Source organism: Athene cunicularia (assembly GCF_003259725.1).
Source record: "Athene cunicularia isolate RWA chromosome 5 unlocalized genomic scaffold, athCun1 chr5_part3, whole genome shotgun sequence".
NCBI classification, from domain to species: Eukaryota; Metazoa; Chordata; class Aves; order Strigiformes; family Strigidae; genus Athene; species Athene cunicularia.
Genome location: NW_020799103.1, coordinates 4,266,569 through 4,280,676, shown reverse-complemented (window position 1 = coordinate 4,280,676; position 14,108 = coordinate 4,266,569). Strand labels below are relative to the sequence as shown.

Below are 14,108 nucleotides of genomic sequence, written 5' to 3'. Positions count from 1 at the left end.
GACAGCAATTTTTCCTGCATATGCTTTGCACAGGGGTGGAATGAGATCAAAACTGGCTTGAAATTTCGTTATCACAAATGTACAAGCAAAAGAAAACAAATGCCTCGAACTGATCAGAAATAAAGCACCTGCTGCCTTGCACCTTGTGCTGTGTGGGTGTTAAATGCTACCATGCTAATCTATTAGCACAGCACACACAAATACCTGAACAGCACAGGATATAGCATACTAAGATGTTACTGCAGTTAATCCACAAACACAGAGTGGATATTGAGTCCACAATTTTTTTTAAGTGCATCCAGAAGGCAGAATAGAAATAATTACAATTCCTTTTGTCTTACTTCACACACACGGCTAAATACAGCCTATTTATCCACCAAATAAAAATGTGGCGATTGTTTCAGGGTGGCAGTTCTTTACAGCTATATTCGATAGTGTCTGCAGAGCAATGCAACAAAGCAGCTTCATGCATTTTCAACAGGAACGATTCCTGCTGTGGTTTAAGTAATAAACAGCAAAGAAAGTTTAAATTGAGACTTACCATGGGGCACCGTATATTCGGAATCCTTTAACTGTTACCTCTGAATCTTGTAAGTAAATACTATTTGTCAGGAGTGACTGAACATTGTCAAAGTCCTCTGGTTTCAATTTGGACACAGAGGGAAAGCGGTAGTAATCTTGTTTAACAAGGTCTGCCATGAATTCCTTATCAAATGTCAGTTCATGATTCCCAGCAATCACTATTTTATATTCATACGGTAGGTTTCCTGAAATAACAAAAAAAGAGGACTTAATTAGCACATTTTCCTCCCACACCAGCATTGTCGGCACAATAAGTAGACAGCTAGCAGTGACAGAATATAATACCCAAGATCTCTGTGCATCTCCATGTTGAGCAGAAGTTATTAATGCTGCTTCTCTTCCACTGAATGGAACTGTGTTAAAACGGAAAGTAACGTCACACAAAGCAATGTCATAATAAAAAGCGCGTACTGCAGAGTTAAACAAAACAAGCTGGTAGGCACCAAACCACCTCCCAAGGTGGCCTAAACCACCACCGCTCCCTTGCTTTGGACTGAGGACACGATTGATTTGGACTAGCCTAAAACGTGACACTGAGTTCTACCCATTCAATTCATTTGACTGGACCAGAGTCAGCAGTCGTGAGTTCCAATCCACAGGCGTGACCTGCAGTGAGATACCTTGGGTGTCAGGGGGTAGGCCAGAGACTGCAGTATGCCTCACAACCGTGTTGTGAGTACCTGGCACGGGTACTTTTTAAGTTATGTCATTACTGGGATTAATTTGTGTGCAGGTGGCATTTATTCCAGACCTAAACTGTTGTCCAAAGCTTCAATTCACTTGCAATGGACTTTATTATTATTCTTCAGTTTATGGTAGAGTCTCATTTCTGTAAGTAGTATACATGTAGAAGAAACCATGAAATTTGGACAAATAAGATATAAGGTAGGAAAAAGGACATATGGTTAATTCATTTACTGTGAGGGTCAGAGATAAAGAATACAGGGTTGATCATCCCAGTTCAGGGCAACTATTCCTATTGTTTGGAAGGAAACATGGATCAGGCCCACAGACCCAGATTTGTGGGTTTGAGAGACAGATTTTCAAGCACTTGGTACCAACAATCAGCGCCAGATCTTCCAAATAAACATACTAGGTGCTGAGCTCCCTTAAAAATATGGTCCCAAACTGTGGTGTCTTCACATAAGTTAGGTTCTTTTACAAAGTCTGTCCCACTGCGATTTGCCGAAAATCACACGCAGGTTTGCATCAAAGCTAACTTTTACTGTCTCCATCATAAGCCTGATTTCCTAGTCTTACACCGAATCATTAATTTTGGTGTTTATTCCTAACAAACATTTAAAAAAGGTTGGGGTTTTGTTTGAGGTTTTTTTTGGTTTTTTTTTTTAAATAAAGGCAGTAAAATGCACATGGAAATTTATGGTCCCATCTTCCAGTTCTGGTCCTTCCAACATCTGCTCCGAGGAACACAGAACTGAATGTCATGTATTTCTCAAGAATAAGAGTTCTAAATAGATGTGGCTTTGTTAGTTTAAAACTCATCTTTCAACTTTCAAAACTGTTTGGTTTTGTGGGTTTTTTTTTAAAAAACTAAGTTTCAAAGTAAAGCTATAAGTATTTACAACAAGATTAACTTTCCCCTAAATAAGACATATGGGGAACCAGTCAAAACTCTCTGCTTTTCAATATTTACAGCACGGAAACAGGAATTGCACAAGATATGTATATAAACACCATCTTTGCAAAATTAGTTAATTCTGGATATAAAACCAAAAAGCTACAAACCCCCTGAAAAAAACAAGCAGACATCTTCATAGACACCTCACATCTGAACAAAATACAGACCATACCATACATATTCATAACTCTCTGTGGTGCTGCATTAGATTAAAAGCTGGGGGAGATGCAATAAATGCTCCTTTACAGTTTACGCTTCACTCCGTCCCCTCTTCCCTCCCCTTCCCCATCTCTGTTACGTGCTGCTCTGCAATTCATTTTTATTTAAAAACTCCATGTGGCAGGTACCTACAATTCCTGCTCTCTGTGACTCCCGGGCACAAGGTAAAATTGCTATTTTCTCCTCTCGCAGGAAACATAAAAGATACCACCGGCATGAAATTTGATACACTTGTCATAACTATCAATCCCCCAAAACAAGCTAGATGTGATAAAATTCTCAGAGAAGTAGGATGGAGAAGTTAAATTCAGGCTTCTGCCAAGTTATCAACATTTGCCAGTTTTAGCAGAGAAAACTTCTCATCTTACCGGATGAATGTCCAAGTTTTACACTTTTTCCCATTTATTTTGATAGACTTGAAAATAAGCACTATTTTGCTGATATTATGTTCAATTAAGTCTGGAACATTTTTGCTTGAAGTGAGTGGATTTTTATCTTGACACCTTAAAAAAAGAGGGCTTACTCTGAAGACACGCAGGACATGAAAACACAAACCAATGGTGGCATCAGTGGTTATTAAAAAAATACAAAGGTAACGCTATACATGTCACATAAGCACCTGAAATCAGTAGAGAAAACCAAACACTATTTACTGCAGTTGGTGTCGACAGCTGTTGATTTTATTGAGTAAGGGGAGGCCTTGCTTGGTCCATTCTTGAGAGCCAGAAGGCACCAGGGAGCAGGGGGGCCTGGGACCAAACAGCCTCAGGACACGGCCCCACCACGACCAACACCAGGACTGAGGTATAAGGCAAAACAGACCCCGGAGGAGAAACCCCCCCATGGACCAAAGCTTGTCCACATCTACTAATAAGCTCTAGCTCCACGGGACTGCACACCCACAGCCCGTGAGCGGGAGAGTAACCAGCGCTGGCTGGGGATGGCACGGCCGCAGCCCCGCGTCCCCCATCCAGCAAGGCGTGAGATGAGCTTCCATCTGTACGTACTTTGGTATTTACCACAGGGTGGGCACCCAGGCCTGACCAGGCTCCCCACCTAGTTCCCCAACGTTATAATCAGGCACATTTTGTTTTCCTTTTCCGGAGCTGGCTCAGGAGCTAGTGATGAGCAACACCGCTCATTGAAACGCAAACACATCAAAAGCCAGGCCCAAGCAAAGGGGAGTAGCAAGAGGAAGTCTCATCCATTTCTTTCCTCCTCCCAGAGGAAAGACTATATAGCACTAATCACAGTAATAAATTACCTGCAATCAGATTAGCTATTTATTCATTGCATTCAGGTTTTCCCTTCCTGAAAAGCCCTGTGGCAATGCATAACATTCATACTCTCTGATATAATTTCCGAAATATTCTGGCGTGTTTTCTTTTGGCAGTCCTGCCCTTTGTCTATAATCTGCTGACCTTCTGTGTTTAATATGGAAGCATAAACAGTCAGACACAGTATCTCCTAGTCCATGGTATTTTAGTTTCATCTTGGCCGGATTAATCTCTGCATATCTACATCTGTGCTGTCTGTACAGAGAGAGACACTGTAGCACAATACACAGGTTGAAAGGCATTTCCTCATTTTCCTTCACTAAATTTTTGTTAGCTACATTTGGTCTTTATTAGTCTAATTTCCTAACTATAAAATTTTCCATCATGCATCAGTAATATTATTCATTCTAATTTATAATGTGCGTCTGGAAAACAGATAGAAGAATCGCTTTCCAAACTAGGAAAAGAGTTTGATGTGTTTGCTGGGATGAGAACTTCAGAACCCCCAATTATCAACTCCTAGGGTAATAACTGAATTTAAATTAAAAATACTTAAACGTTTAAAAGGCGAGATCAAAATCTCATAATTACAGCTACGAAAAATGATTAAGGCACCAAGCCTGTGAAGTAGTCACTTATAGTGGAGTATCTGAAATCTTCTGTGTCTCTATACACACACAGGGGGTGCACGTGAACCTTCAATATGTTTTTGTATTCTTTTGGCCAAGATGTTTTTCAACATCTGCCCTCAACAGCAGAGTAGCAAGGGCATAATGTAATAATTAAGAAATTATTGCAATTAGACAAGTCGTTCTCTTCTGGAAGACAAAAGGTCAGCATCACTCTTGCTCGGATAAACGCAAAGCTAGTTAACTGTGAATAACTTGTAAAAACTAAACTGTATATAGTAAATACATTAATCTGGGAGTCTCAGAAGATTTCTATGATTTCTCATTTAATAAATCAACCCTCAAGCGACAGACTCACGTACCTTTGTCCCCCCAAGCACTCATCCTCACTCTGCTACCATGTCTCTTTGCCAACACACAGATTTGGTGGCCACGGAGCACGGTGGATCAGGAAACTGATCCAGCTGAAAACTGATGTAACAAAAAGGAATGAGGCTCTGTTATGCTGGTAAAACAGGGCATCTTTTGCTGTCTGCAACTACTTACATCACTTTGAAGTGTTAGCTGAATAACAACCTGATTTTAAATACACCTATTACATGCCACAAGGGGGGAAGCTGGAAGGGGTGGGGCGTGGTTGGCTTTTTTTAACCCATGTAAGGAGGTGTTCCAGTGGTTTTTTAAGTATGCTTAAGTACCGGATCTTAGGAATTCTTAATCTGTTGAAGAACCGTTCCTGTTTTAACGGCGTGCCTCATACAAGTACAATTTAGTCACACAACCCAAGTTCTGTAGAGCTGCCAGACATGAAAAAGAGTCTGACTGGCAATGAATGTTAACTGCTGAGTCCCTATAAAAATAGAAAATCACATTATTTTTTGACTACTGTTACCTACAAAACCCACAGTGAAGCAAGGGAATAGGAAATAATGCGATACTAGCTGTCTGTATAGTGGTAGAAACCTGCATTTACACACAAATGTTATGCAAGTGCTTCTGATGTGAAGCCCTGAACACACATAAGCATGCATTAACTATTCAAACCACACAACACTTCCACGAAATGTGAAGTGTTTTCATGCCCATTTCAAAGCCTCATAGACCCTTTAGGCACGTGTTGAGGAATGGGCTGAGAAATCTCTAAGTACAAATCGCAGTCCCTTCAAAAAGAAGGAAACTCTGTACAAGTGAGGTGCCTGTGGCAGTGAACCATCTCCGATTTATGGTGTATCATACATGCTTCAGAAGTGCAAACCTGCTCAGGGAGCATTCATCTACAGTCAACCACATGCGTGTCTGGAGATAAACACTGAAGGACCAAATCCTGTGTCGTTCCTGTGGACTTCCAGCCCCCACAGCAGCACAGGTTGCTATCAGCTGCCTGGCCACAGACCCCCAAGCAGCACACCGATGGGCACCGGGCAAGGGCAACCAGCAAGACCTGCTACTGGCCAGCATCTCTTCACAGAGGTTTCTTACAGAAAGCCCACTGCATCTCAGGGCCATGGGTACTCTCTCTGTCTCTTCCCAGCATTTACAGCACAATCCCCGCACACACAAGCCCATCTCAGCTTTTTAAAAGAAAGACAGAGTATCTCAAAGGCTCTTATTTCTCCTTCAGCAGCAATAAATGAGTTAGACTGTGTTAAGTATAGTTACATACTCTCAAGTTATCAAATGATAAATTTGACTATTCTCACCAACAATCAACTGCAGGCACTGAGATCCAAAACTGGGTAGGAAAAACATCTTTTCTAGGATGAGATTGACCAACTGACTGTCAAAATATTCTGACTGTTTTAATCAAACGGCCTCCACAAAAAGTCATCAGTGGACTAGCTAAAACTGATGGCAACCAACATACCGGCTGAAAACGTAACCCATGCATTTCTACTTGTTTACCTCTCTGTGTCTACAGAAATCTACAGATTGAAACAATTAAAAAACAAAAAAGCAGGCAAATAAAAAGACATGAACATGCACAAAACCAGAACATGCTTCTAAAGAAGTACAAAGAACTGAAGTACAAGATCTCCCAAAATCTTCTTGATGAAAAGTGTTCCCACCAGCTCTTCAGACTATTATTGGTCCAGGTGCCTCTTTTTTTTTTTTTTTTTTCCCCCTCCAGAAGATTTTGGAGAAGGAAAAATAAAGGCAAAACACACACAGGCAACACAACAAGAGTAGATGAATGAAAGTTTAACTGTTTTGCCTTTATGCAAAGAAAACATTAAACCACAGCACAGGGAGAAGCAAAGGCTGAGACCCCTGAATTCCTGTGATGAATCTAAAGCTTGTACAATAATAAAGCTCCTCTTTGTTGAAAACGCTGTTAGACACAACAAAACAGAAATGTTAGGTAAGTGCAAGCTCTGCCTCTGACCTTTCACTCTGTAACCGTCAGGCTTCATTAATTTTCACAAGGCCTGACAGCTCTAGCGTTAATACTCACACTTGCGGATCGAGCCACACAGCAGGTTCAGACTGCTACCTTCTCCTCTGAAACTCATGCATTAGGATTTCTTCCATGCTGGCAATGGAAAACCAAGTCTAAGAAACATTAAACACAAAAAACTACGTTACAATAATGCCAAGGTTGAGTCATAAACCCATGAAAGCAAGGAAGTATTGAGCGACTCTTGCCTCAGCACCTACAACTCAGCTCTGTAGGGCCAAGGTGCTGCAGCAAACGCGGTCCTGTCCGAGCGGCCGCAGAGAGAGGTGCTACCTAAACTACACGGGCACTTAGGAGAAGTCCGACACTGCAGGATCAGTGGTACCTAACACCAAGTGCTTCCATTCGTTCTCAGGTAGGTAAATGTGGTGAATTTTGCACAAGACCGGGCGGTAACATCGCCGAGTGCAGCGTGAACCCTCCAGGCACACCGCAGAACCCAGTTAAGGGGGTCTGGCTCAGTGATGCTCTGCATCGATAACAATTCCTTGCTTTTATGTATTTATGTCTCAACCGTAACATTATTCTAATGTAACTGTTTGTGATTAATATCCTTCTCCTCTCTGTTAAAAGAAAAAACGTAGCACAACATAAGCAACAATCTTTTGTTCTACTTCAGGGTTCCACCGCTTCCTTAGCATTCATCTGACATAACTTGTGTTGGCTTTTGATCTCAAAAGTTGTTCTGAATTTCACTGGGTTACTCGTATTGAAACATTTTTTCTTGAAACAGGGAAAGATTCACTAAAGTTTTAGCAATTAATACATGACGTTTATTTGTTTTGAAACAGACAGAATCTGAAGTTTTTGTTTAGTCTAACCTCAAAAACAGAAAAGCCTCCAGATTTTGCAGCTCACAGCATTGCCAACCTTAGGTGTAAAAAGTCCCCCAAATTGACATTAAAATTATGAAAGCTGAAACAGAAGCAGCACAGATTGCTTGCTAGTCCTTGGAAAGGCTTTCTTTTCAGGCTTGTAATTACATAACCTAAAAGATGGGAGTTTTCAGGAGGGAAAGAAAAAGGAAAAAAAAAAATCTCATTTAAAATCAAAAAAGCTGACAGCTATGAAGTTTCCCTTTAAATTTAGCAAATTCTGAAAACAACACCTTCCCTGGAAATCGCAACAGTCTTATTTTTCCCTTGTGTTTTTAAAAATGCTTCTTGCAGAAACAGTAGTGCCTGCTACTCTTGTCTTTCCCATAGCAAAGCAACACACAAAGGACTACCATGACTGCACTGGTGCTATGTGTGCACTTGCAAAGAGATCCCTTACACGAAATAGCTTTCACTTGGGAAAATATGTAAGGTTTTCAAGCGAGAACATTTTTTTTTTGTCTGGCAGTGAAGTGTGTTCCTCTAAACAGAATTACCTTTTATTTACACTTCTAATGAGATTTGCACCTAACCCCCTGTAGTTTAAGGTCTATAGTGCATGCATCCTGCAAATACACAGAAACGCGCTGTATTTTGTCCAACAGAATTTTACATTTTCTCTTATGATCAAGATCTTAATGAATCGGGTCTGACAAGTTTTAGATCAATTCCAGCTCGGTGCGGTTTCAAACGGTTCACATCTTGAAATTCTGAAGACCAAGGCTGAGAATGGGAAAATAAACCCTGCTTTCACAGTGCCAGTGGGGCTAAGTAGAAATGTTCTCCTTGAACCTGATTAAGACTAAATTGAAAAGGAACATTTTTGGTTACTATTACATTAGGCTAAAATATAGAAATGAACCCTAATAAAATCTAAATCTAATAAGAAAAAGCCATCTCTATTTCAAAATTTTCAAAGCATTCTCCATAAATGCATCACAGATCAATTTACATGGTACTTTTGCCAATAAGCAAAACGAAATCACAGGTTCCAAGTGGCTTAACTCATATTGGAAAGTGCGAAAGCAAATGCTAGAAAATGCAATTACTGCAAACAAACCCCATTTTCTCCACTCAGGAGGGAATTTCAGGGAACATTTTATTGCCCTCAAATAATATTTCTGAAGGCATCAATACACAATTCTATTTTCTTTTCGGAGTCCCCACACTATGTAACCTAATCCTCTATAAAGAAACTCACCATTTTTTGAAATAATATATTGGTTGTTGATAGTACCTTGTGCACGAACATATTGTATCAATTTAAATTATTTTTCTCCATGAATCTGAAGAGTATAAAAGCCAACACTCACTGTCTGACACAAACAGATGTGGACCTACTTCCCATAACATACCCTTTGTCTCTGTAATTTACAATTCCAATTAAGTCTTTTTTTTTTTTTTTTCTAAAATAAATGAATAAAAGCCATCCAAAAGGAGGTCATCTTGAGAAACAATTATACAGAAAGTAATTAAGCTAATCATAATTATCACAGACAATGTCTTGGCATTTTCATGTACCTATATTTTCACACTGCAACAGGCCAGCGAATGCTAAGGACAAGATTTTCCAGACAAAGTAAAAATCTTTATTTAAAAGAGAAGCAAGTCTGGATATCAATTCTTCACTACTTACTGACAGAAAACTTAAGGAAATGTGAATTACGAATAAAGGAGCCAGACCTGGATTCTGCCCCAGATTTTTCTGCCTTATTGACAGGGACCTTTATGTGAGTAGCAGAACTTTTCTGTCCACAGGACTGAACAACACACCTTTATCAGTACACCTGCAGTATCCACCTACCTATCTTAAGAAAAAATCAATCAATCAATCAGGAAACACATATCATCACCAAAACCTTTATTCTGTTTCTCTCCTGTTTGAACTTGTTCCAAATATTTGTTTTCTCATTTTTAAATGAAAGTCTTTGAGGCTTAAAACCACAAAGCTTAAGTAAGTACATGCCTCCCTCTGTCCCACAGCCTGATAAAGTCTGGTCAGTATTTCTGAAAAAATCCCTCCAAACGCCTCCTTTTTTTCTGTATCCCGGGAAGGTGGTCAGAGCATTTCTTATGAGAAGAAAAATCCCAAATACATAAATAAGAAACTTCTGGTAACTATTTTAGTTTTCTTTCTATAATACCGTATATTTTATATAACTTCTCAATTTTTATACATGAACTGAAATACTTCCTTTCAAATCTGTCATTTCTGAGTACGTTGTTGGTAAACTGTAAAACGTACTGGGGCTCAGACTTAACTACCAATGCTAATGTGAGGTGGATAAATTCCCACAATGATAAGGGAAAAAACAATAATCAGGGACCGCAAGAATAATCACAAGGAAAATAAACTGAAAGAAGAAATAAGATAAAATATTTTTAAATATCCCAAAGGTTTTAAAAGCATGGACTGCTGTCTAAAAGCAGAACAGCTTTTCAGTAACTCTGAGAACGGAACATTCTCCAGTGTGCTAAAGCAATTAGCTGCTTTTGAAATTTTACCCTGTGATCATATTCTGTGCTTTTACTTGTAAACATTTAAGTATAAGAAGCAAGTTTGATATTCAAAGGTGCTTTCAAACGTTTTCGGATGGCGATGCTGATGTTTGTTGGGAACTGTTTCTTCCTCCATTTGACAGCCCTGTGTATTTCAGAACTACCTCCATGGTCCTCTCCTGACATTTTTACAGAGGATAAAAACCAAAGAGAAAGTACACAGAGAAAGCAAACAGAAATTACAGTCAACTAAAATTATTCAGACGGGTCTTTATGAACCTCCAGTATTATTTTCTGAATCCCACATTTAAATTTATTATTCTAAATAAACCTAAACATTCCATTATAGTCTTTCAGGATGAACTTGGATACCAGGAATCTCCTGAGCCCTGTACGGAAATTCCTTTTAATAACCCAGCCCACAGAGAGGTTTCTTAGCTACTAAAGGAGACAACCAAATCACTGTATCATGTTATTACAAGGATCCAAATTCCTCTTACGCAGGTTCTTTTATTTCTAGCCATCTAGAACTGCCTGAGCAGAATGGCACACAGCCTAAGATACCTTCCTTGTAAGCTTAAGCACATACAGTAACCCCAAACACTAAAAAAAAAAAAAAAAAAAGGGCCTGATAAAGGTCTAGAGTGACAACTATGGAAATCGATGACAGTGATTTCAGAATTCTAAATCTCACCCCCCGCTACTATTTCTTGCCACCTCTTCTCCTGGCTTTAAGGAATTTCAATTACAAGATTACTTATGTTACAGCATCCCAGGACCTCACGACAGACAGTTCAGAGTGAAGTTTTTTACAAATCCAAGGCACCACTATTTGAATTTCAGTGGACAAGCCTCTGTGCTGAAATACCTCCTAATCGTCCTTCCAAAGAGGGAAGGACAAAACAGATGATGACAAATAGTATACATAATGCAAACTCCATTCTGCAATATTACATGCTTTAAAGTGACAGAATTCGGGTGAAACTCTTATCTTTCCTACCGTTGGTTACTACAAGTACATAGGCCCTTTGCTGCAGCCATCTGTACTCCTTAATAAGGATAACAGTAAGCACCCAACCTACTATTGTAGTGAAATGTTTTTAAATCAAGTTAAACGATATGTGAAATTTACGGTACTTGTATCTTGTGCATCTGCATTTACAGAAACATTTTCATAAGGTGCTGCAAAATCTGTATGATACAGCATCTGTACTTTGTTTTTGTGTACAGAAGTACACCAAGGATTCTGGTACATGAATAAATATTTATCTGTAATTAAGCTGTATCATTAACTGTTGGGGCATGCAGCATTTGAAATTTTTCATCTAGTGTGCTTTCTGCAGAATAGGGTCTCTCTTGACTTACCCATTTTAGCCATCGTTTATAGGCTTAAATAAAAAAAGAATGAAAAAACTGCTGTAATAAAAAGACAGGATATGCAGACCTTAAGTTTTGCTGAATAAAGTGACAACTATAGTTAATCAGAGCTGGTCATTAAGACAGAGCACAAGACAACAGCTATTTCAGTCACTTACACAAAGGTAACAATTTATTTCTTATTTATGCTCCTTTCTGCTAAGGTTTTGCCCTTTCACCTCAAAGGCAAGCATCATTGTTTTTACAGCTGGCTTCACGGAAGTATTTGTTTATGAATGGCTATATTGCTTCCACTATAACTGTACACACATCCTCTCCAGTAACTCGCTCAAACGCCAGGACCTATGTTAACATACATCGCCAGAGCTGTCAGTCACCAGAGCAGTGGCTCTTCCTTCCCTCTGTCCCCAGGGCAGGGGGTGACTGTCCCAGAAGGGCATCCCCTCAGCCAGCCGCGCTCAGGCAATCCCTCCCTGCCTTTCACACTCCAGCTAATGGCACAGGATTATAATTTACAACCAGGAGACTGCAAACGGCAAATGGCTTTCCCTACAGTGCTAGTTGGGGAATTACTTTGCATGGGGGTTTATAAAGGGACGTTAGTCCAGGACCTTTACACTCAGGACCACAGGCATTGCCATAGCTACATTATTTTATTCCCAACGATCGCCAAAACTTGCCGCAAGGACAGAGAAGAGCAGAAGGAATGAACTCCTTCCTTATGACACTCAGGAGACATCCACACAAAAATACAGGAAACCTCACGGCTGCCTTGCAGTTCTTCTGCTCATCTCAGTAGTGAATGCAAATGCCAAATGCTGCTTAGGGACTGGGAAGACTGGAGAGTAATGTATTGGGGGGGTGGGGGGTGGGTAGCTCAGATAAAAGTAAGGAAATGTTGGTAACTTTTTGTCATTTGCAGCTCTGTTTTAAAAGCCTGTTTCTGCAGCTGTTCACATAAAAAAAAAAATTAATGGCAACATTCAGGAGGAAAAAAGCTATTGCACTCTGATACCCAGCCCGGCCTGCAATATTAAATATTCTGGTTCATTAGAAAAGGTGTACATAATTCTGTGGTCTTCAAGGTTCACTTATCAACAGTTACAGGAAATTCAAAGTACAGAGTGCTCCTGAGCTCTCATTTCTTAATTTTATTAACTTGGGAAAAAATTAATCTCTGGAAAAAGCAGGTCAATCTCCACTGGTTTACAACCCTGTGCTCTCATTTGACTCTCTCTTCTTTCAAGCCACTGTCCCTCCCTTAGTTTGACGTTATTTTGCTGTCTTCTGTGTTAGCTTTGCATCTTCTTGCCTCTCTCCTTACACCACTGTTGTGCTGCTTTGTTCCATTTCTGCTAAATGTACCATCAATAGTAAGGGTTTGGTAACCATCACCTTACAGCTGGGGTGCAGGATGAGAAAAGGGAGACCAGAGCAGCTCAGCGAAGTGAGGCACTCAAGTGACCTGAGCCTCAAAGCGATCTCAAGTCCTGAGAAACTCAGCTCCCAAAGCTGCAGAGGGGCCACCACGAACCAACCCACACACGAGGCAAACGCTGAACCCAGCCCGGCGCCACGGGTTGTGGCAGCACCGTGGATCCCCCCCAGCCTCGCACCAGGGTTTTCCGAGGGCAGATGCTGCTGCCTGTGGGTTTTGCATCCACCCCACAGAGCAAGCACCGTTATTCACACTGCCATGCTCAGGATGACAAAGCAGGACAAAGAAAACACAGATTCCTTTAGCTCTGGGAGAAGGGGTTCTCTTCTCCTTTTTTCTTCCCACCAGTGGTACCGGAGAGCCCACCAACACAACACCCGCTCTCTGCAAATCAATATACTCCCTAAATACAGTCAATAAACATTTCAAGCTCTTCTAACAGGCGCGACTGGGGTGGATGGGAGAGGTGGAGTTGCACAGGTCTTTCTTTGGCAGCCCTTTTGTGCCAAGACGCATCGCTCCGATACATACAGTGCACGCGAGCTCAGATACTCAGCTTCAGCCCCCTGCAATAAGAGGGTTAATTAACAAGCTACACAGGCTGGTTATAGCCAGAAAGAAACAACAATCTATTTTTCTTTAACAAAAAAAGAAGTCAGTAATTCTTGGAACATTTATTAACCCCCTAGTATAGGCAATTACTGTAAGATAAAGGTCTGCCAGTCTTGCATTAACATAAATTGCTGTATGTTGCTTTTCCACAGCATAGTAATGTCTACAACAGTGTGAATAAATGCTAACATTTGAGTTTTAAGCTTGATTCAACCCCCCCAATCTAACATTTTTAGCAGATCTTTATTCTCAGTGGCCATTTGGTCGCAAACAAATAATCATTTTATACAAAAGCCAAAAAAAAAATGGAGGATGGTGTTTTACTGAGATACCATTTTGTAGCTCAGTTTAAGGTAACCTCACACATTTCCTAACATGCAGAACTGAAAAGAGGAAAGGGGGTGGGAAGCACAAAACCCAAAGATCATTCCTGCTGTCTGCTAGGTTCTGTAGTCGCATACAACATAAAAAAAAAAAAAAAAAAAAAAAAAAAAAAAAAAAAAAAA

General features: G+C 40.2%; 1 protein-coding gene across 3 annotated transcripts in view; it reads right to left on the bottom strand.

The window, feature by feature from the left end:
- The window catches only part of MPPED2 (metallophosphoesterase domain containing 2), a 213,262-nt gene that overhangs the window by 46,729 nt on the left and 152,425 nt on the right, over positions 1–14,108 (bottom strand). For all 3 annotated transcript variants that reach the window (XM_026850830.1, XM_026850831.1, XM_026850832.1), the window contains one exon: positions 542–767. In XM_026850830.1, the coding sequence (XP_026706631.1) occupies positions 542–767 (226 nt within the window). The remainder of the gene's footprint in view (positions 1–541; positions 768–14,108) is intronic.